The sequence below is a fragment of the Mesoplodon bidens genome (genome assembly GCF_964165515.1).
Source record: "Mesoplodon bidens genome assembly, chromosome: 15".
Lineage (NCBI taxonomy): Eukaryota > Metazoa > Chordata > Mammalia > Artiodactyla > Ziphiidae > Mesoplodon > Mesoplodon bidens.
This window is the reverse complement of record NC_138171.1, coordinates 37,960,537-37,987,825: the sequence shown is the minus strand read 5'-3', so window position 1 is coordinate 37,987,825 and position 27,289 is coordinate 37,960,537. Positions and strand designations below refer to the sequence as shown.

The window sequence follows — 27,289 nt, the reverse complement described above, 5'->3', positions numbered from 1 at the left end:
GGTCACGCTGGGCCAGGCCTGAGCTTGTGGGGTGAGGAGAGAAGGCAGGCAGGGCACTCACGGAACTGGGCTTTGGCGGCCGCCTTAGCAGCGGCTTTGGCTGCAGCTGGGGCCCCTGCTCCTGGGAGGAGAGAGAGGGCGTTCAAGGACGGCACCCATGGAGCATTCAGAGGCCCCTCAGGCCCACTTGCTCACACTGCTTACCTATGATACCACCGGGGCCAATGCCAACACCGGGACCCACGCCGACTCCAGGACCCAGACCGACACCCGGGCCTAACCCTGCAAGACAGAGAAGAGCTCATCCTTAACCAAGTCCTGATCAAGGAGGGCAGAAGCTAATGGAAAGAGCAGCGGGCTGGAGGTCAGGAGCCCTGGGTTCTTAGCCGGGCACAGACTTGCTGTGTGACCTTGGACAAGTTACTTTCCCTTGATGGGCCTCAGCTTCTTCATCCCTAATATGAGGTCTGGGCAGGATCAGGAGTTCTTAAACTTTGGAATTACAAGGGCCCCTTTGAGACTCCTGAGGGTGATGGAGGCAGACTTATGTAGTAAAGGGAGCTCTGCAAGACAGGCAGGACTGGCTTCCAAGCTCAGCTCGGCCACCATTTAGCTGTGTGACTATGGGCAAGTTTCTTAGGCTCTTGGAGCCTCAGTTTCCACATCTGTGAAATGGGCATAAGAGTACCAATTTCATAAGGCTGGTGTAATGATTACCTCAGCAAATGATAGTTTTACAAAAAAGAGTTGTTTGTCATATGTGAGTTTGGGGGTCAGCAGACCTGAAGTTAAGATTTCTCTGGCTCTAAAGTGAGCTGTTTCGCTATGCCATATTCAGGAAAGTATGGGAACCTGGGGTTGCCAGGGTGGCCCTCAGATGAAGCAGGACATGGAGAATCTTGTCAGGGAGCAAGAACATGGCTGTCCCTTGGGGTAGGTGGGAGCCCAGAAGAACCCAGCATTTGTTCCAGAAGCAGGGCAAGGCCCCAGCTGGACTGGAAGGCAGCAGTGGCTTTGGGAAGGGTAGGAGGTGTGTCCTGGAGGGCTCGCCAGAACCTGTTCTCACTTTGCCTTCCTAATCAGAAACTTCATCCACACCCCTCAAAGTGGTCAGTTGGGCCAAAAGCTGTGAGGAAGGCCCACACCCAGAACATGACAGCCTAAGGAGGGGCGTCTGCCAGACCCCAAGGCAGGGACACAGGAGAGCAGTGCTCTAGGCTGAGGATCGAAGACAGGACTGGCAGGGGGCTCACTTACCAAACTGGGCTGCTTTGGCGGCTGCTTTGGCAGCTGCAGCTGCCTGGATCCCTGCCCCTGGAGATGTGAAGAGTGAGGAGTGGTTCCCAGCACCCCTTCCCCCTCTTACCCACCCTCCGCGGTGGAAAGGCTTCTCAGAGACCACCTCTAGGGAACTGTCCCCTCACCCAGGAAACCCAGCGTGAGGGAGGCCCACTCTCAGATGGCCCACCAGCCGTCCTGGGCATGTCCCTTCCCTGAGAAGCAGCTCTGAGACTGTGGCCTTCTAGCTCTGCCCATGGTGGAGGGCAGCCCGAAGCTGTCTCTCCTAAACCTCAGTCTAAAAGATTTCTGGAGCTTTCTGCTGAAGGTGATGTTAGTTTTTAAAAATCCTAATCACGCCTGTATCCAAAACTATTAGAGGAAGCGCCACATTTCTTGGAGGGAAGCTCAAAAGGGGAATTTCCTCCCAGAAAGAAGAAATGCAGAAGAGAAATCTGGTGGGAAAAAAACAATCAAGGAAGGCTGTAAATTAATCTCATTGTAATTCTTAATCTCCTCCCCTTGGAGAAAGAGTGCCTGGAAAACAAAGGCTGACACAGGCTCTCCCACCTGATCAGAAACCAGAAAGGCCCCGTGACGGGTGAATGAGGGCCCCCAACCCTGGTAGAGCAGAGTTCCACTGCCTACTGGGCTGACATCCTGAGCGTCCCTGGGGCAGGTAGGGGACTTGCCGGGTTCACTCAGCAATCTGGAATCCCATGCGGGCTCTTCCCTCCAAACTAAGGGAAATTACTTTGTCTCTACCCTTGTCTCTGGGCTCAGTCTTGTCATCTGTAAAATGGTACACTTGACATAGGCCACCTCCAGGGCCCCTTCTATGAGATAAGCCAAACCCATGTCTGGGTTGGGGACACAGCTCACCTGGTACCACTTCAGCGCCTGGCACACCGACACCTGGCACCAGCCCTCCCAGGGCTCCTGCTCCTGCAGCACCTGGAGGGGTGAAGAGCATCCAGCTCTGCCCTTGAAGTGCCCCTTCTTGGGGGAGCAGAGGGTGGAGGTAGGGCTTGCATAATGGCATAATGGTTGTGTATGGACTGGCACCTTTAACTCGCTGGTCTGGGGGTGATAAGGCAGGCACCAATGATCCTAATGGTGCGCAATTGAAAAGCGCAGAAAACTTCATTGTGGCTTTGGAAGATGGGCCCAGGGGCTTCCGACCTTGACCTAGGATATTTCAGCCCTGGAGGCCCTAGTGTGAGGTTGCTCTGCCCTCGTGTTGGAGAATTGCTCTGAGCTTTGAGCCTGGGCCCTGCAGGAGAGCAGGGCTGCGGTGGGGAGGAGGGGAGGGCGTGGCCCTGGGCGTGAGGACAGGCAGGGCTGGGGCACTTACCAATCTTGGCTGCCTTGGCGGCGGCTGCCTGGGCTGCAGCTATGAGGAGCCGAGAAAGAAAGACTCAGAAACCTTGCTGGCTCTCAGCCAGGCTGTGCTGACAGCGCTCCTGCCCTAAAGGCACTGGAGACCCTCCCTGCGCTGTCCCCCAACTCCTCCCTGAGCTCGGCGAAGCCCAGTCTACCCTCTCCCACCCCCATCCCCCAAGCCCCCACCCCTTCCCTGTTTCCCCTGCATGGAACTAAGGCTCACGGGAAATGCCAGCCCCAGGAACACCTCCGACTCCGACACCGTAACCAGGAAAGCCCCCAGCACCAACGCCGAAAGTGGGAATACCTCCAACTCCCACTCCGCCTCTGGCCCCTGCAGAGAGAAGAGAAGCAAGTGGAAAACGATCTCAGTGAGAGAGACTGGGAAGAGCTCTGGGGGATGCTGGACTGGAGAAGAGGATGCGAGCTTCCCCCAAGTCTGGTCCATGAAGGACAGGAAACCATGGGATACCTGGGTCCCCCACCAACTTCCTCCCTACTGACACCCCCCAGTGTGTCTCCAGCCCCTCTCTTCTCTGAGCGCTTGGTGAAGGGCCTCTTTGTTGAAGATGGAAAGACTGCGTACAGGTCCCCTATCCCCAGCCAGGCTTGGGCTCCTCTGAGAGGGTCCTGGCCAGAGCAGGGAGGGTCAGGGACACTGTCTCCACTGGGAATGCTGTACTGGGACTCTCCTATCACCCAGTCCCTTGGCCTCATGGTGGGAGACAACTGGGGGAGACATAGTCCTGGGGCCCAACAGGGCTAAGTCCCAGCTCTGCCAGTGACTTGCTGTGTGACCCTGGGCAAGTCACTCCCCTTCTCTGGGCTGTACAACGGGGACTAGAAGATGACGGTCCTTTAGTTCTGGCAAGTAAAGGCCATAATAGGGTGGGGCGGAGCTATCAGCACAGGACTCACCGTATTTGGCTGCTTTGGCTGCTGCTTTAGCAGCTGCAGCTGGTGACACAGCCCCTGGAGAGACCAAGGGAAACACAAATGCTCAGGAGAGAATGGAGCAGAGATGCGCTATATATATCCCTCTGTCCACCCATCTGTCTTTCAGTCCATCTTCTTTCTATCTGTTGAGCCAACACAGAGTTGTCCATCCATTTACCCATATGTATCTCCATCAACCCATCTGTCCATCTGTCTATCCAGCCACCCATTCATCCATCTGCTGACCTTCCCGTATGGCTGTCCATTTGTCTATCTTTGGACCTCAGTCTACCCACTCAACCACTTATCTCTCTGTCCACCCACACACGAATTTATCCATCCATCTGTCTATCTCTCCATTCATCTAAATACCAACCATTTTGATTTTCTTTTTTTCGCAGCGCCCCACGGCACGTGGGATCTTTGTTCCCCGACCAGGGATCAAACCCTCACCCCCCCACATTGGGAGCACAGAGTCTTAACTACTGGACCGCCAGGGAAGTTCCCCATCCATTTTGTGTTTGCCTTCTACCCACCCATTCATCTGCTCATCTACCCACGTGCTTATCCATCCATCCATCCATCCATCCATCCATCCATCCATCCATCCATCCATCCTTCTAACCACTTATCTTGTCCCCCACCTGCCTGTTCATCTCTCTTTCCATTTACCCATTTATCTCACCATCCACCATTTTACCTATATCTATCTATCCATCCATGTAAGCACCCATCCTTGTATCTGTCCCTTCATCCACCCACCACCCACTCTCTCATCCATCAGTTTGCCTACTCATCCACATAGCCATTCACCTACCTCCCTAGCTGTCCCTCTGCCCATCCACCCCCCCATCCATCTATCCACCCATCTACCTACCCACCCATCTATGCACCATTTACTGAGCACATATTCAGCTAAGGGCTGGGAACACAGAGATGAAAAAGACATGGTTCCTGCCCCCAGGAGCACACTGACAGCCAAAAGGGGAATTCAAGATGATGCTGGCCATAGTTAATTAGGAGGTGGTTATATCCCAAGGGAGAGAAGATGACCAAGGGTGTGGAGAGAAGAGGATAGAGTGGGGAGGTGTCAGGGAGAATACAAAAGTCTTGGCAATAATTTCAACATCTCTCTCTTACACACACACACACACACACACACACACACACACACACACACGAGCCAAGCTCACCTGGTCCACCCATGATGCCCGGACCCCCAATACCTGGGACTCCAACACCTGGGACCCCAACACCTGGGACTCCAACACCAGGGACTCCAACACCTGGGACTCCAACACCAGGGACTCCAACACCTGGGACTCCAACACCAGGGACTCCAACACCTGGGACCCCAACACCTGGGACTCCAACTCCTGGGATGCCGACTGCTCCTGGGCCAAAGCCTGGCCCACCAGGCACTAAGCCTCCAGGAGCTCCTGTGGAAGGAAAGGATTGTTCCCCTGGCCTGGACCCTGTGGGAACCTCAGAGGACCTCCAGGGGCATGACTCTGGGGAACTATGGGAGTGGCAGGTCCTGAGTGCAGGATCCCAGGTGAGCGGGCATTGCATCTGCATGGATCCAAGTCATCCGAGAGAAGGGGAGGGAAGTGAGGGAACCCCGACAGAGCTCTAAGGGTTTGGATCTATGTTTGGGAAGAGCACGATCTAGCTCTAAAGCAGAGTCAGAACGCTCCACTGGACACCCAGGCAGTTGGTGCAGCAGCTCTGGGTGGCCCTGGGGGTAAAGTGGGAGGAGACAGATGCTCCACAGTGCCCCTGCCCCCTGCTGAGTCAGTCAGTGGAGAGCACTGGAGAGAGTCTCCCAGGCAGAGTGGCCAGAATGGGCACAAGCAAGGAGACATGACAGGGACGCTTGGTGAGGGACGGTGCCCCAGATGGACAAAGGCAAAGTCCATCCAGCCTTATAGGACTAGGGTCTCCAAGGCCCATGCAGAGGCCAGGGCTGGCCAGAGCCCTGGTCCTGCCCCCTGTGGGGACACTCACCATATTTGGCTGCCTTAGCGGCAGCAGCAGCAGCAGCAGCAGCATCTGGAGCCCCTGGAGAGAGAGTCACAGAAGGTGAGGCCCTTCCCCTACAGCATTCTCAAGGACACCTTCCACCCCCTGCTGGAATGGACACGACCTGCGATGCCTCCGATGCCAGGAATCACGCCGGGCCCGCCAGGAATGCCACCACCTCCAACACCAATGCCAGGGAGAACTCCCGCTCCAGCACCTGTTAGGAGGGGGATAGTGCAAATGTGGCTCCCAGGGGCCCCTCCTGAAGCCAGGCAGGAGGCTACTTGGATGCTGGTGTTTTTCACAGTGCAATCTCCTCTGGGAATGAGGCCCAGGCATCTCCAGCTGGGCCGGCTTGGGAAGGCCCCCACCCCACTGTTCCTTGACTCACCCCCAAAGTGTCCATTTCAACACCCTCATTAAGGGACTTGTATGTTTTCAGACAAATCCCATTCTAATCACTGCCACATACTGAGAAACCACAAGCGGCCGCTCCCCGGGCCAGAGGGGCCCCTGCAAGAATGTTCAAGACTTCCTCTCCCTGTGTTCCGAAGACGCGGCCAAGTTTGTAATCCAAGCGCCTGGCTGCCTGGCTCTGGCAGCCCCTTGCCGTCCCACTCTCCTGCTCCCACATTCCAGCCATCCCCTCCAGCCTTGGGGGCTTGGAGGGAGGGCTTGTGGGGCCTCCGTGGGGCAGGCCTCCAGCTCAGTGCTACAGGCTACAGGAAGGGCTCCCCTGGGACTGGGGTAGAGGTGAAGACTTCACCACCCATGATCTGACTCTGAACTGGGGAATCACCCAGGACAGTGGGACAGATGCCCACTTTGCTCCCCATTTGTCTGGGCATAGAGAAGGCCATGCCACATCTACTAGCCAAGGGATCATGCGCTCGAGGAGCTAGTTAAAAGTTTTATAGTACATATTAAATTGATACTAAACTATTAAGTTGTTTAAATGCTCATATAGGTACCACCTAAAATTATCATCCTAACCACCCTTTTATCCATTCCCTCCTTTTTTAACCACATGGCAAACTCCACCTATATTTTAAGGCCTGAATCAAATATTTTCTCTGAGAACGCTTCCTGATTATCCCCAGGTAGAAACAACGTCTCCCTCTTGACTCCCACAGCAGTGCCAACATTCTCCAGCAGAGCTCTTATCTGTCCCCGGTCTCTGAAATGGATGGAGGGAGGGAGGGAGGGATGGATGAGTGGATGGATGGATGGATGGATGGATGGATGGATGGATGGATGGATGGAGGGATGGGTGGATGGATGGAGAGATGGATGGAGGGATGGAGGAATGGAGGATTGGAGGGTGGAGTGAATGGATGGATGGAAAAAAGAATGAATGGATGGATGGATGGAAGAAGAGAGGAACGGGTGGCGTTGCAAAAGTTGGATAAATGGGGGTGGAGTGGGGAGGGGCCACCTTAGTTAGTTATCTCTGAGGAAGGCTCTCAGTGGTAATAGGGATGGAGAGGCTGGGGGGCTGGCAGCTAGCAGGCAGGGACTCCAGGCATACTCACCAAGCTTTGCTGCTGCTTTAGCTGCTGCTGCTGCTGCTGCAGCCTGTGTGCCAACCCCTGGGGGAGAGGAAGGAGAGAGACTCTGGAAAGTGTGCCCCTGCATCTCCAGAGCCCACCTATTCCAGCCCCAAGAAAACCAACTGGTTCGGGACTTCCCTGGTGGTGCAGTGGTTAAGAATCCGCCTGCCAATGCAGGAGACACGGGTTCAAGCCCTGGTCCGGGAGGATCCCACATGCCGCAGAGCAGCTAAGCCTGTGTACCACAACTGCTGAGCCTACGTGCCACAACTACTGAAGCCCGCACACCTAGAGCCTGTGCTCCACAACAAGAGAAACCACCGCAATGAGAAGCCCTTGCACCGCAGTGAAGAGTAGCCCCCGCTCGCCGCAATTAGAGAAAGCCGCGCACAGCAACAGAGACCCAACGCAGCCATAAATAAATAAATAAATAAATAAATTTATTAAAAAAAAAAGAAAACCAACTGGTTCACACATCTGGGTGTGGATGTGGGGTTTCATAGCATGCAGAGGTTGAGGATCCTTCTCCAGGCTCAGACCGGGGTCTGGATGTAGGGTGGGCAGGCCTGCTTTATGGAGCCTCGGTAATTAGTGCCCCCTTTGGCTAGCAGTGGGGTGAGGCTCTCCTTACCTGTACCCGTCGGGTATCCGGCCTTGCCCGCGGCACCAGCTACTCCTCCAGGCCCATAGCCTGCGAAACGAGAGGCTCTGGGCATCCACGTGGACCTCACTGTGGCTGCCCCCTCCCCTGCCCTTCAAGGGCCAGGCCACCCAGAGTCTCCACCTGTCTCCCCACCCCCGAGCCAGAGTTAAATACAAATGTGTATGGGATGGTTATTCCCATTTTACAGACAAAGACACTGAGGCTCAGAGAAGAAACTGGTTCTCCCAAGACCTGGTGATAAGTGCGAGGGCCAGGATTGAGAACGAGGCTGTCTGAGTCCAAGTTCCATGTCCCCTCCTTCGGGGACTCCCATTCCGAGACTCCACACCCCCCCTCCTCCAGCTGGTGCTCTCTTAGCCCTGAGCTGGGGCCACAGCTCCCTTGCCAGAACCCTGCAGCTGGAGAAAGCCAGAAGCCCGCCAGTTTAAGAGGGCCTTACCAAAGGGCAGTTTCCCAGTGGTGTAGGGCAGTCCGTAGCCACCTGAGGAGACGGAGTGTGGGATCAGGGGCTGCCCCATGGCGGCCCCATGCCTCACTGGGCCCCCACTACCTGGGTAGACAGACCTATTCCCACAGGTACTGAAGCCCGAGACCGCACCGCCTCCACCAGGGCTGTGAGCTGCTCTCAGAGGCTCTCGGGAGAGCAGAGGCCTTGGTGGAGAAGGGAGAGGACACCCCTGCCCCAGGGCATGATGGGACACCCGTTCTTCTACCAACCCAGACCCTGCCATGGCCGTAGAGTCTAAGTATCTTCCTTACTCTCCTCCCCATCAGGAAACAGCTCATCATGTGAGCTGATTGCTGGGGTGGAGGTGGGTTGACATCAGAGGGGTCTTTCCAGTGAATGGTGTTTCTTACCATCCACACAAGCGGTTTCCCATCAGGGCTATGGGTCTCTGTGCATGTGTGTGCATGTGTGTGCACACTTGTGCATGTGTGTGCATGGGAGTGAGACCAACACCTGCAGGATGGCTTCCCCCTGCTTCCCTTTGCTGGCGACCAGAAATGGGCTTTAATACCAGGTTTCCTGACTATCCCCATCCACCCAAGACACGGGTGGCCAAACAAGTCCCCTCTCAAGCTGGCTTCCCAGTAGGGAGGCCCAGTGAATGGTGTCTCTCAAATCCTCCTTCTGCCTTACCTGGCACCTTGGGTGCCTTGATGGGGTACCCCAGAGGGACTCCAGGCTGCGGACCTCCAAAGGGTCCAACTCCTGTGGGAACAAGGAGAGCAAAATCAGGTCCCAGTCACTCGGGCCAGCAGCCCCTGCGAAGCCCCCAGCCTCACGCTCCACTTTCTGCTCAGACAGAATGAGCTCCCATGGCATCCGGAATCCGGAAACCATCCTAGTGCCTAGAGGGCCTTCCTGCCTCTTTCTCATCGGCCAGCAGAGCAACCTCCAGTGATGGGCCACTTCCTTCTGGAAGCTGCCGGACACTCTCCCTCCTGGGGCTTGGGCCACACTCAGGGCCTGTAGCCCTTGTGGCATTTGGCACAGACTGCTGGGTTTTCTGGGCTCATGTGGACTCCCAGACAGAGGGTTGGCACAGGGGAAGCAGGCCTGTGATTGATGCCACTTTGTGCGGAAGCCAGGTCTGGAGCAGTAGGCACGCCCAGTCCCTCCCAGGAGAGGATCTCCTGCCCGGCTGGCCGACCCGTTGGCCTGCCCACCCTCATTGGCTTGGGGGACCCAGCCTTGCCTTACCTGGGATTCCAGCAAAAGCTCCGCCTCCACCTGCAGTGACAAGGAGCCATCACTGCAGCCCTGCCACCACGGGCACAGGGCACCCACGCACCAATGGCAGTGCTGAGGGGCGGGTTGACCCGAGCCGTGGCCACTTCTGCCCAGACCTCCCAGCTCATGCTGCCTCGCACACACTCGGGGGTTTCTGAGAGATGTGCCGTCCATCTCAGCCAGCTGAGCCCAGGGTCCCCGCCCCTCACCCCAGGACGGAGGGGACTGAGGGTGAATGGAGATTCCCACCACGGGTCCCCAGGCCAGCTGGCAACATACCTGGGGCCTTGGCCTTGACTCCTGCTCCAGTGGGAACCCCAGGGAGCACCCCTACACCTGGGAACCGAGCTCCTGAAGGGGCAAAGAGGGGGCTCGCAGTGGGCGTGGGAAGGCCGGCCTGGAAGGTCCAGCCCCGCACCACACCCCCGTCAGTGACACAGCTGGCCTCCTTCTGCACTGACTGTCAGCTACTGGCATGGCTCACAGGGTTGGGGGAGGGCCTCTTTGGTGGTGACTTTTCTTCCCCATCTGACCCAAGGTCAGAAGTTTTCATCCTATCTCCTAGCCATGTGCTTCTGTGTTTCTGTTGGCCTGTCTCTAAACTGGAGTTAATTTCCCGCCGCCCTGCTCACCCTCATCAGAGAAGGCAGACGGTAGAAGCCTGCCAGAAGTGGGAAGAGCCTGCAGGTCGGGGAGGCCTGTGACCTTGGGGGGCTCTCACTGGGTGTGATTCACAAGCAAACACAAAGCAGTCATCTGCTCCGGCGGGGTGACACTCCATTTGCCAGTGTCCGGTGCTGCCACTCTCCTGTCTCCCCTGGGGCTGGGCCGCCGTGGCAGGGAGGGGCCGAGGGAGGGACACTCTGCCAGCAAATCCCGCAGAGCAGCCCGAGTCTGGGCTTTTGGGGGAATTCAAGAGGTCATATGTTGGGTGGGGTGGCCGGGCCCTGGTGGGGAAAGGAGGTTGAGAGGGCAGCTCCGAGGGTCTCCTGCAGGGCGGATGCACTGGATGGGGCCCCTGGTGACTTATGGCTTTTGGGAAACTGCTGGCCACACTGGGGACTTGGTCTGTTCTTGGGGGCCCACTGCAGGCTGTGATGGTGTCTGGGTCTGGGCCTGGGCTCAGGGCTCGGGGGGGCCAGGGGAAGCTTGTTGATCTTCGTAGGGAAAAGACAACCAGAGATCTTATGTCTGTAGCCTGAGCTTTGATGCTTAGGGAGAAAATGCCGGTCAGGACCCAAGGTCTCTGGTGGCCTCGGCTTCGGGGGAGGCGGGGGGCCACCGGGAGGCTGCCAGGGTCTGCTCTCCTTGCTACAGGGTCCCCTTTTCCTCCTTGCTCTCACCTGCGCCTGGGAGCACTCCACCTGGGTATACACCTGGGAGCCCCACACCTGTGGCCAAAGAAGGAGAGTGAGCGGCAGCCTGGCCTCCAGGGGCCCCTCCCGGCCCTTCCCGCAGTGGCAGCTCGGGGGCTCCTGAGCCAGCCACCTGGATGCCCGGTGGGAGCGGCGAGGGACACGTGCGGTGGCTGCAGCCCTCTTCCCGTAAGTTCCGGAAGTCATCTGCAAACCCTCCTGTGCGTGGATTTGTCCCATCTCCTGGAGCCTGTTTACATGGCCGGCCCAGCCCACCTCTGGGTTAACAGCTTCCAGATGTTCCCTCCCTGCTGTGTGGACTCAGGCAGCCTTTTGTTTAACCTGAAGTCACTTCCTCAATGGCTTGGTGCAGATGAACAAGCACCGGATGGGGAGTCACCGGGCTCACCCCTGCTGTGCAGGGCCGGGTGGGCCCTTCTGTGCCGACTCCCTTTTTTTTTTTTTTTTTTTTTACGGTACGCAGGCCTCTCACTGTTGTGGCCTCTCCCTTTACAGAGCACAGGCTCCAGACGCGCAGGCTCAGCGGCCATGGCTCACGGGCCCAGCCGCTCTGCAGCATGTGGGATCTTCCCGGACCAGGGCACGAACCCACGTCCCCTGCATCAGCAGGAGGACTCTCAACCACTACGCCACCAGGGAAGCCCCGACTCCCTATTTTGAGCCTCAGCGTCCCCATCTGTCGCTTGAATGTGGGTGCCACAGAGTCTGTCTCTGAGGTCTGCTCCAAGGTCCTGGAAGAAGGGCCCGGAAGGTAGACCAGGGCCCCTTGCCCCTATCTGGGACACGGCACCATGTTCTGGGCCTGGCTATGCCCCCTGCCCTGCTGCAGCCGGGCCCTGTCCTTCCTGCCCCGTGGGCCTTAGAAGCTCTCGCTCCTCCCTGACCTCTGCCCTCCACCCCCAGGGACCCCATCCACACTGACCTGGCACCTTCCCGGGCTTCACTCCAGCTCCAACTCCTGCTCCAAGCTGAGGTACCACTGCACCTGGTAGGGAAGGGGTCACGTCAGAGTGGGCTCCACCCCCCCACACACCGTGGCCTTCGCCGGGGCCACCCAGGTCTCGCCTCCATACCTGTAGGCACTCCTAAGCCACCAACGCCGCCAACCCCACCAAGCCCCGCAGCACCTACAGAGCCAGGAGTGGGAGAGGAGAGAGGTCACACCAGGAACCGTCAAAGGCAGGAGGGCCCGGGGCTGAGGTCTGGGCCTGTCACCACCTCTGAGACTCGGGCACAGCTGGCTACCTCCCCACACCCCCGGGAGATGGAGCTGAGGCTCCCGTCTGCCTGCCCCTCAGGAAAGGTTCTTTGCCAAGTGGAGAGCCTGTGGAGGCCAGAGGGCTTATGGCACGTCCCAAAGGGTAACACTCACCGGCCTTGGCAGCGGCTTTATAGGCTGCAGCAGCGCCAGCTGGGCCGCCGGGCACCAGAGCTCCTGGGAAGGCCCCTGCAGGAAAGGCCCCGAGCCCTGTGGAGAGGAGGATGGGGTGAGGTCCTGCTTGCAGCCCTTCCCTGGCCCGCGCTGCCCACGCGGTACATTTGAGGCTCTTCGGCTCCAAGCAAAGCTGTGACTGCTGCTCCCAGGACGGGATGCGGTGTCAGCGGGCAGTATGGGGCAGGCTGCTCCACTCGGCCTGACAAACCGCAGGGATCTTTCGGGATCTAACTTTCACAACTCCCTCCTCCAAAAAGCCTTCCTGAAGCCCCGCCGAGGTGGGCGACTCCTTTGGGTTCCTGGGGCTGTTTTCCTCCAGCTCTTGTTACTAGGTTATAACAGCACCCAGGACCCAGCTGTGATTCCCTTGTGCCCTGGACAGCTGCTCGGGGCAGGTGGTCTCAGCACCACCCCTTACACCAGTGCCCAGGACAGGCCCGGTCTGCATCCTTGTACCCCCAACTGCCCTCCATACTGGGCAGATGCTCTGGCCCCCAGAGGGGCATCTTGCCTCGTGTCAACACTAACCTGCCCCAAGGCCAGCACCTACAAGCCCTCCGGCACCAGCAGGGAGAAGAAGACAGAGCCAGGTGAGGGGCTGGTGTGGGGCATCGTTCCTGGTCCCAGGGTGGAAAGGGTCTCGTGGAGTAGGGGCAGGACCCTGGTGATGCTGTGGTCGGCGTGTGGCCACTCAGGGCCCTAAGCTGGACTCAAACCTTTGGTACTCAGGGGCCAATCTGATAAAATAGCAGCTGCTGTTTAGCAAGCAACTGCCATGTGCCATGTGGACTGACTGTGTTGACTCCGTACAACACTCCCTGACCAGACCTCACTTCCCTTAGAAGGCCCGCCACCTAACGAGGGACCCAGAGGGGCTTCCTGCGAGGGCTGGGGCTGAGCAGGAGCTGCCTGCAAGACCTCACCCAGGCCAGGCCCTGCTCTGCTCCCACGTTAGCTGCCCCACCCCAGGCCTCTCATTGGCTTCCTCGCAGGGGTCCCCTGCCTCAGGCCACGCCCTCTCCCCTGTATCTGGAGCCCCTTTGTCCATCCGTCTAGCCTGCCCTGCAGTCCGGGAGCCTCCCTGCAGACAGATGCTAAAATGTTTATGAAAAGCCAAATGGGTCCCTCTGGCTCTCTCCTTCCCACATCTGGGTTCAATCTCTCCTTTTCCCCCTCCAGGAGACATTCCACGGCTTTGGCCAGGACCGATGGGCAATCAGGTTGGAGTTCACAACCGTGCCGGGTTTGTTTCCAATTATGTGAGAATCTCTCCCACAAGCACCAGTCCTGGCCACCAGGGTTCCAAGCTCAGGGGCGGCCTCTCTGGGGACCGACCTCAAACATGCAGGACTGCCGAGCCCTGGAGAGTCCACCTGGCTTTCACTGGGTGTGGTCCCCCGACCCCATTTCCTACTTCTGTGAGCTGGCCCATCTGAAACCCAGCCAGCCCCTCTGTAGATGGACCTCTGACTCCGGCCAGTCTCCCTTCCGGGCAGGTGTGGTGTGGTCTAGCTGGGCGTGGGGTGTGCCTGGGTCCACTTCCCAGGACTGCAGGCCCTGCCCCTCCCCAGCTCTGGCAGGGGTTTCTCTCTAGCCAGGCCTGTGTCCTGAGCTCTGACAGGGCAGCGGACACGCTCGGGCCTTTCCTGACTACAGAGGGGCTGGGAGGAGAGGATGGGGACCGAACAGGAAGTGAGAAGAGGCTGGGTGCGTGGGGTGGGGCATGCAGCCCCTGTGCAGCCATCTGCCCTCGTTCCGTGCTCCCCCAGAGTTGTCTGATCCCAGGGCCACCCTGTAGCATGACCAGCTACATGCCCTCCTTCCTGTGGACTCACCTGGCCCAAATGCCCCAAGTCACCCCTAGAAAGGATGAGAGAGGGGCGAGGAGTTGACCACGGTTGGTTGCCCAGGGGCCTGGCTTACCCAACCGTCTCTATCCCCTCGAGTCAGAGAGCCCTGGATTCAAATCCCGCTGTCCCAAACTCCTCCTTGCATGAAAGAGCAAGTCACTTCACCTCTCTGAGACTCAGGTTTCCCCACTTACAAAATGGCCAGCGTGTTCCCGACCTTCCTGGGACCAGAGGGCTCGTGGGCAGAGGGCGCAAAGCGTCTGCATCCTGCCGGGGTGACCGGTGGGTGGCCCCCCTGCTCCCCCCTGTCCTCTTGCGTGGGTGACTGGCCTCCAGCCGGTGCTGGGGGTGTAGGTGGGGCTGGCTCCCAGCTGCCTGGTCCCCCACTGAGAGCCCAGGCAGGGCCACCGGCCGAGGCCCACGTGGAGCAGCTGCCAGGCCACCCACCCTCCACTCGCCAATGGATTAGTTGTTCCCAAGCATGACATGCATTGTCTGTGCCTGGTTCCATCCCATCTGGGCAGGCCCAGGCGTCCCTGCTGCCCGGATGTGGGGAGCTGCCCTTTGGGGTGGGGGGACACTGTGGCCCTGTCCAGGCCTTTGTAGCTCAGAGTCCTAAGGCTGAAAGATGACCTCAGGGAGGTCATGGAGTCCAGCCCCTTTTCATCAGCAGATGCTCTGACTTTCCTCTCGGTCTATGCCTTTACCCCGAGCCAGAAGTTCTTTTGGAAGTCTAAACTAAACATTTCATCAATAAAAGCTTCACTTTATCAACTGCAACTGAATGCATTTTTCACAATCTTCTCTTCGGTGTTTCATCACAACCTGCCATGTGTCCCTTGCTGCCAGTGGAATCAATCAATCCCTGTTCTAGCTCTGCAGTCACGACCGCTACCATTTGGGTCTTCGCAGCTAAGCACGATCCTAATTCCACACCTTTGTTCATCTAGCCTTTCCCTGTTCTCTCTCTACCGTCAAAGACCCTGCTAAGATCACTCACCCCTCGGAGAAGATAGGAAACAGGTTCAGGTGGGATAAGCAGTGAATCCCGAGGGCTCCAGCCTTGCAGACCCCAACAGACCCCAGCAAACCCCTTGCCCAGGCCTCCTGCCCTCCTGCATCTCTCTCGCCTGGCCCCAGCCCTGTAGTTTCATAACCCAGATGGGCTTGCAGGGAAGGGGAAGCTGGGTCTTGTAGATTCACTTGCACTTGAATCATCGAACATCTGGATTTTGTAAGAGCTGTTGGACATGCAAACTGTCCTGCAGTCCCAGGCTTCAGAGCCAGGGAGACACGGATCAGGGTGGGGGGTGCCAGGGCTGCATGTGAAGCATCTCATGCTATTAGGGCCATAAATCCGGACAGAGACGCCCTTTCCTCCACCTGATCCTTATCCATCAGGGCCTCCTGGAGGAGGAACCCGCCCTCCCTCTTTCCTGGGGTTGTGTTCTCTGGAGCTGATGGTGGACCCTAGTGGCAGATCCAAGCCCCATGGGCAAGGCCGGGATAGATCTGGCCACATCTTCATACTGGAAAACTCCTTGGTTTGGACACAGCTGGAAGGGGCCTGGGAAGGAAGCTCATCTGGGGCCAGGATCAGGGTGCAGCCTAGGTAGGGTTAGGTTCAGGGCTTGGTCTGGGGTCAAGATTCAGCCCAGGGTCAGGATAAGGGCTCAGATTGTCATTAAGGACAGGGACATCTAGGATCTTGGCCTGGAGTAAGAGAGGGCTTGGTTTGTGGTCAGGGGCCATTCAGGCAGAGTATGGGACCCACCATCTGTGTCTGAGCCCACAGGCTTTGTGGCCACTGGAACATCAATTCCTACCTTTGACTCCAGCACCAGGGTTGTTTCTGGGACCCTGTGCACAGGGGACAGTCAGGGCAGCTGGGCACATAGGCACTGGCAGCGTAGGTGCCAGACAGCCCTCACACATGGAGGACAGCAAGCTGCCTCCAGCCTCCTGACCCTGGATGCCCCGGAGCTTGGCCCTAGCCAGGTCATAGGTGGGGTTGACTAGGGGGCAGAGAGGCTGTTGCCACCCACCACTTCCCTCCCTCCTCCGTCCATAGGCTAGGTTCACAGCTCTGCGGACCCTTCCCTCCCCTGCCCCACTGGCACTCACTCAGTGCTCTGAGGCCACGGGTCTTACCTGGCTTGGGTGGTTTGCCTCCAGGGCCCAGTGCTGCAGAGGGAAGAGATGGTGGTAAATGGGGAGTCCCTGCCCACCTGACCTACCACGATCCCCCAGGGCACTGCGGGGTCTCACTGTGGGGTGAGGAATGGTCCTCCCCTCTGCACAGGGAGCTGCTGGGAGCCCAGTGTCCACATGCCTGGGTGGGAAGCCCAGCTCTGGCCCTGATTTGGGGTTACCCTCTCTCACACTGTTTCCCAGCCTCTGAAGGAGATGATGCTTCCCGCACAGTTGGCTTTGCAGGGATATTACTGAGGATCAAAAGAAATATGAAAGAGGGACTTCCCTGGTGGGAATCTGCCTGCCAGTGCAGGGGACATGGGTTGGAGCCCTGGTCCGGGAAGATCCCACGTGCCGCAGAGCAACTAAGCCAGTGCGCCACAACTACTGAGCCTGCGCCCTACAGCCCGCGAGCCGCAACTACTGAGCCCGTGCACCTAGAGCCCGTGCTACACAACAAGAGAAGCCACCGCAGTGAGAAGCCCACGCACCTCAATGAAGAGTAGCCCCCGCCCGCAGCAACTAGAGAAAGCCTGTACACAGCAACAAAGACCCAACGCAGCCAAAAATAAGTAAATTAATTAATTTGAAAAAAAAAGAAAGAAATATGAAAGAAGGCAGGGCCTCCAGGGAAAGAGGCCAGGGGGAGGGGCTTAGGGGACTCGTGAGTTTTAGTTCTTAGACAAATCCCTCCCCACTGGACGCTCGGTCTGTGAAATGAGGGGTCCCTTAATGTCTGGGCCTTCTGAGGTTCTGAGGTCTGCGCACGTATGTGGACTAGAGTGAGACCCAGACCCCATCGCTGAGGAACCAAGTTTGGTGTCTGAGCTTACCTCCTCCTCCCAGGCCTCCGAGACCAGCCCCTGTGTTGAGGGGAGAGAGAGAGAGAGAGAGAGAGAGAGAGAGAGAGAGAGAGAGAGAGAGAGAGAGAGAAAGAGGACCATCAGGGCCCCTGCCAGGAAGCCATCCATTGACCCTGGTCAAATCCACCGCTGCCTAGGCATATGACCTCGGGCAAGCCTTGACCTCTGTGAGCCTCCGTTTCCTCATCCATCTCATTGGGGAAACAGCTGTGTGCCTGTGTGTACCTGGGAGTGTGCTGGTAGCTGCCCTCACTTCCACGTTGGTTCCGAACACTCAGACACTTTGTAAGTATCGAAAATATTAGTTTTGATGTTTCAACCTACTTTAAAACATTATGCTTTTTTCTAAATTAAAAGAAAAATTGTAAAGCAATTATAGTCCAATAAAGATGTTAAAAAAAAGAAAATATGCCCCCCACCGCCCCCCATGCCATTGCGTTAATATTCTGCCCATTTTCTTTTTTTGGAGGGGGGTCCAATGTCCATCTGTACCTAGTCCTTGCTTTTATATTGTTTTTACTTGAAAATCACTTTACCACGTTACCTGACAGATAGCATAATCATAATTTTTAGTAGTTGCATCATATGAGTTTATTTAATCACACCCTCCAGTCAGGTGGGTTTCTTGTTTGCATTTTTGCAAAGAACATTCCTACGAACCTTGGGGCAGATGGTTCTTTTTCCCTTCTTTTCAATTATTTCCTTTGAATGGGTTTCCAAGAGTGAGGTGAATGGTTTGAAGCCTAAACAGCAGGGATTGGTGAGGCGGCCACTTTCTGACAGTCTCACAAGCATTGCGTTTCATCTTTCAGAAAATTTGTGCTCTTAATAGCTGTAAAATAGCATCATGTAACTGCTTTTTAAAATAGGAGTAACTTATGGGTCCTCTGGGGTAGGCGTGCCAATGTTCTTCCCTTCTGCAGTGTCACAATGTGCATCTCTTGCGAATGTAATCACCATCTGTCTTACCTGGGAGTGTGACAATTTCATGTACGTTACCTGGAAAGAAGACGCCTCCAGGCACTCCACCAGGAACAACCCCTGGGACCCCTGGAATGAAGTAGGTAGAGTCCCCCATTAACCAGAATGAATAAAAGCACGCTCATGATAAAGATTATGATGATGATAATAATACTGCGGGTCTGCAAAGCAATTTAGGTTGACTAAGCAAATAATGTTTACAAAGCATTTTCTCATGAATGCTCCTCAAATTGGCCTGGTGAGGTTGGAAGGGCAGGGATTATTATCTTCATGTTAACAGATGTGAAGTCAGGCTCAGAGAGGTTAAGGGATGTGCAGGGGGGGTCACACAGGTGGAAAGAGATGGAGCCTGGATTCAAAGCCAGGCCACTCCTCTGAGCATAACGGTTTGCACTGCGTTACCTGGAGAGAGCCTGGCATGGGGCCGGGTCTGAGCACCTTTTGCTGGGCAGCCAAGCCTCTCCAGCCCTGAGCAGCACGGGAGGGGGCCAGAGTTGTGTGAGGGCAGGCCGGACTGTGACAGTGAGCGGTAAGGAACTGTGGCTGCTGCCGACAAAAGTGCAGCCATTCCCACGCTGAGAGGACGGCCGCGTCCTCAGCCACCGGGAAGCAGTGGTTGGGTGGTGCTCTGGCTGTCTGACACAGAGCTGCCTAAAGAGGCGCCGGGGCCCAGAGGGGGACACCATGAATGAGCAAAGTGAATAGTTTCCTAAGGAAAAGCTAATTCACTGGCCAGTCCAGGGGCTGTCTGCCCAGCCCAGATCACGAGTTCAGTCCCCACGGACCAGTGAAGCTCTCACCGGGGAGTACTGTGATGCAGGACTCCAGACCCAGCCTGCACGTAGTCATAGCAACAGACAGTCCTGGTGCAGACCAGGCCCCGACTCCACTGCCACAGAACAGCCCCAGCCTTGACAAGCCGCCTTGCCGGTGCCCCAGCCCGGGCCCCAGCACCACCCTGCTGAATGGGGCGTGGACTGGGTTGGGGGACAGTGTTGGGCAGCTCCGCAGTGTGACCAGCAGACATCTGGCCTGCTGGCCCCAGGGCCCTGTCAGCCTAAGCCACGGCCCAGCAGGGTGGAGGATGCCAAGCTGTCATGGCTACCCCGTGCCAAAGCCCCGGCGCCACCCGCCTACCTCCCCCCCGGGCCTGAGGCCCCCCAGGCACTGCAATCCAGGCCTGGAGTGTCTAAGCAATCTGCTCAGAGCCTCAGGGGCTCAGGGCAGTGGCCCCAGGAGGCTGGGCCTGCTGGGAATGAGCGCCTGGGTCCTGTCATCGGCTGCCAAGTGCACACATGGTCCGTCCCAGGCCTTTGATGCCTTCTCTGGCTCTGGTCTCCGGCTCCGAGCTCTGAGCTCTGTCTCTTATGTGCCTTTCCCTGTTGTGCTCCAGGCCTCTCTCCCTCCTCTCTTTCCTCTCTCTCTAAGCCTCTGCTCCAGGGCAGACTGCAGGAACGACATGGTGGGTGGAGGGAGCAAGGGGCTCAGGATAGACCCATCTGGCCTCTAATCTCGGCTGTGCCACTTCTTACCATCTGTGTGACCTCAGGCAAGTCACTTAACCTCTCTGAACCTCAGTTACGTGGGGCTGATAACTGCTGCCTTGCCAGGTTGTTGCGAGTTGTCAAAGAGTTCAAGAGACCTGTCCTACCCTGGGCCTGGCACTGGGTAACGCTTAAAAAAAAGGTGACACTTTGTTTCTACTTCACTGTACAGTACATGGCCTGGGGCCAGGTATACAGTAGGTGTTCAATAAAGGATGGGTGAGTTAGGTGGAGGGGAGGCAAGGAGGTTGCCTGTGGGTGTGGTCTGACCTGTTCCATCCCCAACCAGCCTAAGGTCTCCCCGCCTTGGGGTCTCCCCACCTTGGGCTGGCCTGGCTGAAGCCCCACTTCCTCTCCTGGGGTTCTGTCCCCTGACCAGTGGCCAGGCCCCTCCTGGGCCTGCCAGCTCCTTCTCTGCTCCTTCTGTCCCCAGCTCTTTCTTCTCCCTACTCTCCACCCCCATGATTCAGATCCCAACAATGTTTGCCAGACTCCGTGCCTGAACCATGACGGCCTGGGGAGCCAGAGGTTTTGATCCCTATTTTGCACTGAGGAAATAGGGAAGTCTTAGTGGGTGTAAAGGATCCGCGCCCGGCCTCTCTTCAAGTGCAGGAGAGGTGAGAATAGAATAAGACAGCAGTTGATTAAAGGTCTTCGAAAGGCAGCAGCCTCCTCTCCTGCCCCATCATGGGAAGGGGCATCCTCCTTCCCACCTCCCCTCCTTGGCCTGAGAAGCTCCTCCTGCCAGGAATGCCCTCTCCTCTATCCAAGTCCTACCCTTCCACCAAGACTGGGCTCAGCTTCTCCCCCCCGCCGTCTCTGAGCCTGTGGTTCTCACTGCTCATCTGGCCCAAAGCAGTTGGCCTGGAGCATACTTGTCTTGTTTTATGTGGGTTTGGCTTGTTTCACCGGCTAGCCCAGGGTGGAACTTGTCTCTTGCATCTTGGAATCATGATCCTATACTCTCAGGGATCATAACTGTCTTCTGGCCTGGGCTGAAATTCCTTCTGCAAACATCCTATTGTGTTCCTGCTTGCACGCCTCCAGTGACAGGCAAATTCCCACCTCCCGATGCTGTCTGCTCTACCTGCAGAGAGATCTTCCTCCTACTGAGATAGAATCTGCCCCTCTGTCTCTCTCGTTCTGCCTCCCAGAGCCCCAAAGACTGAGGCCCACCTCTCATCCACAGAAGCTCCTCGAACATTGACCTTTTTTCAAGGTCTAACTCAAATGTCACTTCTTCCGTGAAGCCTTTCTGGATTTCCTGGGACTCCTCTAGGCCACCCCCTCTCCCAGTCTTGTCAGCTTCCTCCATTACTGCATCTCTGTTTACACACGGGCTGCCTCCCCACTGGACAAAACATGGCATGAGTAGCAAGAGGGAAAATTAAACCTCATAAACGTCCACGAATTTACAAGGGTTGATCAGTCCAAGATAGCAAGTTCTGAATAAGAATATACAGTTTTTAAATTTTGCATTCCCACAGTCCTCTTACTTGATGCTTTTTTTTTTTTTTGCAATGTTACACTGCTGGAACCTCCCACCGGCCCTAGGCAGTAAGTAGGGCAGGGATGTTTCTCCCCATTTTACAGCCAGGGAAACCAAGAGTCAGAGAAATGAAGTGCCTGGCCCAGGAACCACATCTGACCCCAATCACACGCAGGGCATTCTGCATTCCAGATTCTTTGATCTAGGTTCAAAGATCTGGGAGATGGCTGTTTGGGAGTGAGCAGCAGTCCAGCAGGCCTTGGCAGGGGGCTTTGCCAGTTCCAAGTCCAGGGGGCCAGCCTGGGGCGCAGATAAGACCACACGAAGCTGTTTGTCGTTTGCATGGAGAAAGGCCGCCAAGGGTTTTTCAAAAACAATCCTCCAGTGACTGACTCTGTCCCCTCCCTCCCCTGGACATGTCTGCCCTCCTGCCTTGGCCCCAGCAGACTTGGAGCAGGATCAACCCCTAACCCCAAGGTCCACGGTCCCGGAGGCGCCTCAGTCACCTGGGCAGCTTTTTACAAGACCTACAGGTCTGGGTCCCTCCCCAGACCAAATAAAGCAAGAATTCTTGGGTGAGACCCCCCATCAGAATTGTTTCAAGTTCCCGGGTAACTCCAATTATGCAGCCAGGGCTGGAAATCCCTGCTGCAAACCGTCTTCAGTTCCGAAATAAGAAAACAAACAAACAAACAAACAAAAAACCACGCAAAACCAAAATGATAAAATTTCTGGGGGTTTGGGGCAGCTGGTCCCAATTATAACTGATTTAATTTCTCTCTCTCTTGTGGCAGCTGATCTTCAAAGCTACTTTTGACCCATCTTAAATGGGTCTAAACAACTTTTACCATCACAGAGTCTTCCCGGGATGCCCCTTCCTTGTCTCCCCTGGCAACACAGTTCTTTGGAACTGGGGAACACATGAGGGTAATATCTTCTTGGGATGGGGGGAAGCTGGGTTCCCTCAGGACAGCCAGGCAGGTGTGTGCGTATATGCGTTTGGGTTGGGGGCCCCTCCCACCTCCCATCTCTCTAGACTTCCTTTGGGAGGCTCTGGGCACAAACCCCAGAAGACCTCATCAATTCACACACCCCTTATTTGGACCCAGCTACTCTACGACCTGGGACAGAGCTGAGATTTATGTTTGCAAAGAAAGAACAGGACCAATGGAGCATTTAGCCCGGTCATTGGGGATGCATTCTTCTTAGGGCAGGCCCACCCCAGAGTACTTGGTCCCCAGCCTGCCCCTCCCCAAATGCTGCTCAGAACCTGGATCTTTGGCCACCTCATCTTTGGCCCAGGGCAGAGAGCTGGCTGGTACTAATCCCCCTGGGGCTGCCTTAGCCTGTCTGAGCCTCAGTCTCTCCATGTGAAAAGCGTAAATAAACATCCTCTACTCCCAGGGTTCCTGTGGGGACTAACCATCATGCTCCAGGTGGGAGCTCTCTCTGGGGAGGCAGATGTTCGGGGGCCAAACTCCGGGGAGGAGGATCAGACAGGACCAGAGCTGCTACTCTTAGGCATGGGGGGTGGCTGCTCCTCTGGGATTGTCTCACTGACCCCCACGGGCCCCATCTGAGGGTGCACACCATCCCTTGGCCTCGTCCAGACCCAGGAGTTGACCTCTGCAGGAAGTCCCTGCTCCCAGTGGTCCTGCCCAGCTGGTCAATCTCACGGAAAGAGCTGTTGCTCCTGCCAAGTCCCCTGCTCCAGCCCTCCGGCCTGGCCCTGCTGCAACCGGTGCACCTCCCCACGCTGGCCGCCACTGAAGGGCCGGTTCTCATGGCGAGGAAGACTCTCCCGGAAACCAGACCCCACCCAGGCTACCCCACCAAAGGCTCGTGAGGCTGCCTGCACCTCTCTTTTCCCGTGGCCAGGAGCACCTTCAGGGACCCGTGGTAGGCCACTCCCAGGGTCCCCCAAGGTGCTAGCAGCCCCCGGGGGGGGCACCCTCGGGACCCAAGGCAGAGAACATGCCAGGTGGTCAAGGAGTGCCCCGAGGTCCACTCAAGCTCCTGCCACTCACCACTCTCCCTCTGCCAGGAGACGGATACCTTCTCCAGCTTCCTTGTGCTCGCTTGTGTTCCATACCACACATATACACACACACTCACATGCACAGTGACAAACCACACCCAATGACACACCTGGACACCAGATCTCCCACGTATACATGCCTGTTGGGTGGCAGACTTTTACACATGCTAACAGGCACCTTCATGTACCTACAACACCCGTCCTCCCCAAACCCCCCCCACACACACACCTGTCCAAGGATGAACCTGTGAACATTCATCCCCTCGCAGAAACCTCCTCCTCTATTTGGTGACACGTCTGGGCATATACACAACATGCACACCTGTGCAATAGCATGTAACACACTCACACACACACACACTCACATGCATACACGCATGCTCCCAGCCCTCCTCACCAGGGACAGACCACAGCGGCAGCTTTCCAACTCGCAACCCTATAATCAACTTAACCCTGACTTTGATCCGAGCGGGTCCTGACTTCCCAGGGGACAAGGAACCTGTGGAGGTCAGAGAGCTCACTGCCGCTGAGCTGGCCTCCAGCCCAGGTCCCCTGCCCCCAGAGCACACGCGCACACCCAGCAGGTCCACAGGTGTGCAAACTGCCGGTGCCCACAGACCCGACGGGACCTCATCGGCCCTTCCCCAGCATGCTTGCGACCCCCATACCGGGAGATCCCCCAGGACAGAGCAGGGCCCATCAGCCCTCTTGGGGCAGCAGAAGCCGGTGCTGATTTGGGGTCACCCTGAGTCGTGGGGCAATCGTGTGACAGGTTTCTGCTCAGCACGGCTGGCTCCCGGGAGGGGCAGTTCCAAGGATCCAGTGGCTGAGGGGCTCCTGCCTGGGACCCCCTGGAGGATGCTGGGGGTGAAGAGATTCCTCTCGTCCGTCCGTCGGTCCAGCCACCTGAGCGGGAGGCCCGAGGGCTGCGGGCACGTCAGGGAACAGGGTGAGGCCTACCTCCGGGCTGCGAGGGGTGGAGAATACACAGCAGAAGCAGGAGGGCTCCGGGCCGCAGGGCTGCAGCTGTCAGACCCGCCATCTCGGGGAGAAATGCCCTAGCCCGCTCTCTGCGCCTCGTTTTATCCCCAAAGCGTAATTGCTGCCTTGTCGGTCTGCGAGGGAAAGAGGGAGGGAGAGAGGGCGGGCGGGAGGGCGGGAGAAGGGGGAGGCCTCGGGGAGGGGGCCGCGGGGAGGGGGCAATTACGAAAGGCCGGCTCACAGCCTCCCAGGCTGGGTCTGACTGGACTGGACTGTGGGCTTTTTTCCTTAAAACACACGTGCGTGCACACACACACACACACACACACACAGAGTTTCCCCCATCTCTCTCCTGCTTTCCCTCTGTGGCTGTTCTTTCACTGCTGGCCCCGTTCCCCGCCAGAAAGTGCGAGGGGGGCCCCTGCCAGGACAGCCCTCGGGAGAGGAAGCGGGAGGGAGGGCCCTGCAGCCCGGCCAAAGATCCGGCCCCAGCCAAGGCCTGAGTGGCCAGGCCCCCGCCCCTGCGGCTGGGCCCCAGGCCCAGTGTGGGGAGACAGGCCAGCTGTCCCGTGCCTCTGCCCTCACCCCAGCCTTCCAGACTCCCTCAGCACTCCCAGACCTGGCAAGAGACAGCCTTGCCCAAAGTTGGGGACAGGGGTGTTGGTGGATCTGGGGTCCAGGGCCCAGGCCAGTATCCATAGAGGTCGAGGGCCTGTGGGCAGAATGGCCGGGAAGGTGAGATCATGTTGGCGCTGCCCCGTGGGGCAACTGGGGAAAGGAAGGGGGACCCTGAGGCACTGCAGGGCTCCATTCTTTGTGGGCTAAGGTCACAGCCTCCTGCCTGAAGCTGGGGAGGGTGTGATGGGTCAGTCTGGGATCCATGTCTGCAGAGGCCAAGGGGCTGCGGGCAGAATAGCCTGGGAGTTAAGACTCTGTTGGTGTCATTCCCCGGGGCATCTGGGTACATATGGGAGACTCTGACACATCACAGGGGCTCCATCTGTCATGGATTGAGGTGCAGCCCCATGCAGGCCTGTGGGGGCCACAGTGTGTGGTGAAGGTCAGGCTGGATCCCCAGGTGCCCTGCAGAGAACCAGGGGGCTGGGGAGTCCATCCAGACTGATAGGTGGCCCAGCCCCCCTTTATCACTTGGCCCCCACCTGTCCCAATGCTGAGCATCCTTAGCACCCAGACCAGACTCAGGAGCCCCCAGACTGCCGGTTCTCTCCCTGCCCCAGAACTCCCCTGGCTGACATTCCTTTGGTGGCCAGGAGGGGGCGGCCCTGCGCTAAAACAACGGGGACCAGCATTTCCAGAAGGACTCGGGCTGTTCCCGCCTGACTGTGCGGTATGGGGACCCTGGGGATTTGGGGGATGGGGTGGGGTGGGAAACGAGGGGGTCATGCCGCCTCACCCAAGTGGGGAAGAAATTTGGGAGCCAGAGGATAGGAGAGGGAAACTGGTACCTGCCCTCATCACAGCCTGTGAGGGGGAAAAGTCAAGGCCACCAGTTCTGAGAGCTTTTCCCTGCACCCAGATGGAGAATGAGAGGAGGACACAGCCACAAGTCAGAGGAAAGGGGTTAAAGGACTCCTCCAGTCAGGATCATTGAAGCAGTCTGCAGGGCCTGCAGGGCCTGCAGGGGCAGCCAGGAGTGCAGATGTCAAAGGCCAGGCACTGGACTCGGTAGGACCTAGGACTAAATTCTGGTTCTAGCACTTTCTAGCAGGTTAACCTCTCCAGAGAACTTCAGCTTCCTCATCTGTCAAATGGTGATAAATATTCCCGCCTAGGAGGTTATTGCAAAGATGGATAAGATGTGGCCATATATTTCTGTACTGTGTCTGCAGATCCAAAATGCTCTGTACACTAGTCCTAGTCCTATAGTGCTACCGTAACTACATTAGTTCTGCAAGAACCACTCCTGTGTAGGTATTAGGCTTGGCTCTATGCTGGGTCACTTTGGGACCCCGGGCCACTCCTTTCTCTCCCTGGTCTCAGGCGGCAGCTGCTTCAAGAGTTTGGAAGGGCACGCCTGCTAGCAGAACTGTCTTGAAGCTGTGCGTGCACAGCAAGTGTACAGCTCTTACTTCCTATGTGTGTTATTTGGTGGTGATCTGGGGGTAGCTCATGGAGATTATGAGTCCAAGCCAGCCCTTGCTGGTGTGGGGAGCGGTGCTCAGGGTTAGGGTCTGAGGCTCAGGGCCTGACTTGTGCCTGCTGGGGGAAGGGAGGGGAGGCGGAGGGGTGGGGTGCATCTGCGTGCCTGCCCCCTCCCGGGGAGGGGGGAGGAAGGGGGTGCTGGGGAGAAGCTGGGCCCCATTTCTCTCGGAGCAGTGACGTGGGCAGGAACCGGCTTTCAGACTTTCAAACCGCAGTCTGCTCAGTCTTTATTAATTCCAGGACTGGGAGAGAGGCTGGTGCCAGCGGGAGAGGGCTTGCTGTGGGGATCCAGGAGAGGTGTGGAGGGGCGCTTGCAGGGATAGACTTGAGGCTGCTGGGCCAGGCCGCTCCCCACAGGGCCAGGGCCCCGTGTCCTGTCCCCCAGCTGCATCCCCCCTTCTTCGTAGCATCCTGTATTACGGGAGTTCCATGAACTCATATCTGACAAGGCTTCTGTACACCTCAAGAGGGGGCCCCAATTCAGAATCAAACGCAGTAGACTGATTATTCAGTGCAGTTTAGCCCAATGCATTCAATGCATAATGTAAGGACTGGGGGTTAGAATTTAGACCAACATTCATTCATTCAAGAAACGCAACAGTCCTCAACTGCCCAGTGCTCACCTTCCTGCATAGCTGTACAGATTAAATAAGGTCATAAACGTTGAACTGCCTGGTGCACCAAGTGCTGGAGGAGCTTGGCTTTACTGTTGTCACTGACAAGCATTACCCACCCACTTGCTCCTGGGCAGCCAGGTGAGTCACTGACAGGCTGTCCCTGTCCACCAGCATCTCCAGGTGTAGCCGTT

The 27,289-nt window shown here is 57.2% G+C and overlaps 1 protein-coding gene across 2 annotated transcripts in view; it reads right to left on the bottom strand.

Annotated features, from left to right (window-relative positions):
* ELN (elastin) overlaps nucleotides 1–24,687 on the bottom strand; it is a 32,511-nt gene extending 7,824 nt beyond the window's left edge. Inside the window, exons 1-24 of one of the 2 annotated variants that reach the window (XM_081255918.1) lie at nucleotides 24,298–24,687; nucleotides 18,285–18,335; nucleotides 17,256–17,285; nucleotides 16,381–16,413; nucleotides 12,317–12,412; nucleotides 12,018–12,071; nucleotides 11,867–11,929; nucleotides 10,912–10,959; nucleotides 9,848–9,919; nucleotides 9,539–9,568; nucleotides 8,975–9,046; nucleotides 8,273–8,314; nucleotides 7,801–7,860; nucleotides 7,152–7,208; nucleotides 5,741–5,836; nucleotides 5,605–5,649; nucleotides 4,824–5,036; nucleotides 3,580–3,633; nucleotides 2,885–2,995; nucleotides 2,633–2,671; nucleotides 2,161–2,232; nucleotides 1,258–1,314; nucleotides 205–282; nucleotides 62–121 (exon numbers count right to left, since the gene is read on the bottom strand). In XM_081255918.1, the coding sequence (XP_081112044.1) occupies nucleotides 62–121; nucleotides 205–282; nucleotides 1,258–1,314; nucleotides 2,161–2,232; nucleotides 2,633–2,671; nucleotides 2,885–2,995; nucleotides 3,580–3,633; nucleotides 4,824–5,036; nucleotides 5,605–5,649; nucleotides 5,741–5,836; nucleotides 7,152–7,208; nucleotides 7,801–7,860; nucleotides 8,273–8,314; nucleotides 8,975–9,046; nucleotides 9,539–9,568; nucleotides 9,848–9,919; nucleotides 10,912–10,959; nucleotides 11,867–11,929; nucleotides 12,018–12,071; nucleotides 12,317–12,412; nucleotides 16,381–16,413; nucleotides 17,256–17,285; nucleotides 18,285–18,335; nucleotides 24,298–24,379 (1,615 nt within the window). In that variant the 5' untranslated portion in view covers nucleotides 24,380–24,687. Of the gene's footprint in view, nucleotides 1–61; nucleotides 122–204; nucleotides 283–1,257; nucleotides 1,315–2,160; nucleotides 2,233–2,632; nucleotides 2,672–2,884; nucleotides 2,996–3,579; nucleotides 3,634–4,823; nucleotides 5,037–5,604; nucleotides 5,659–5,740; nucleotides 5,837–7,151; nucleotides 7,209–7,800; nucleotides 7,861–8,272; nucleotides 8,315–8,974; nucleotides 9,047–9,538; nucleotides 9,569–9,847; nucleotides 9,920–10,911; nucleotides 10,960–11,866; nucleotides 11,930–12,017; nucleotides 12,072–12,316; nucleotides 12,413–16,380; nucleotides 16,414–17,255; nucleotides 17,286–18,284; nucleotides 18,336–24,297 lie in introns of both variants that reach the window. The other variant, XM_081255917.1, reaches the window with a different exon arrangement.
* Nucleotides 24,688–27,289: the final 2,602 nt, after the last annotated feature.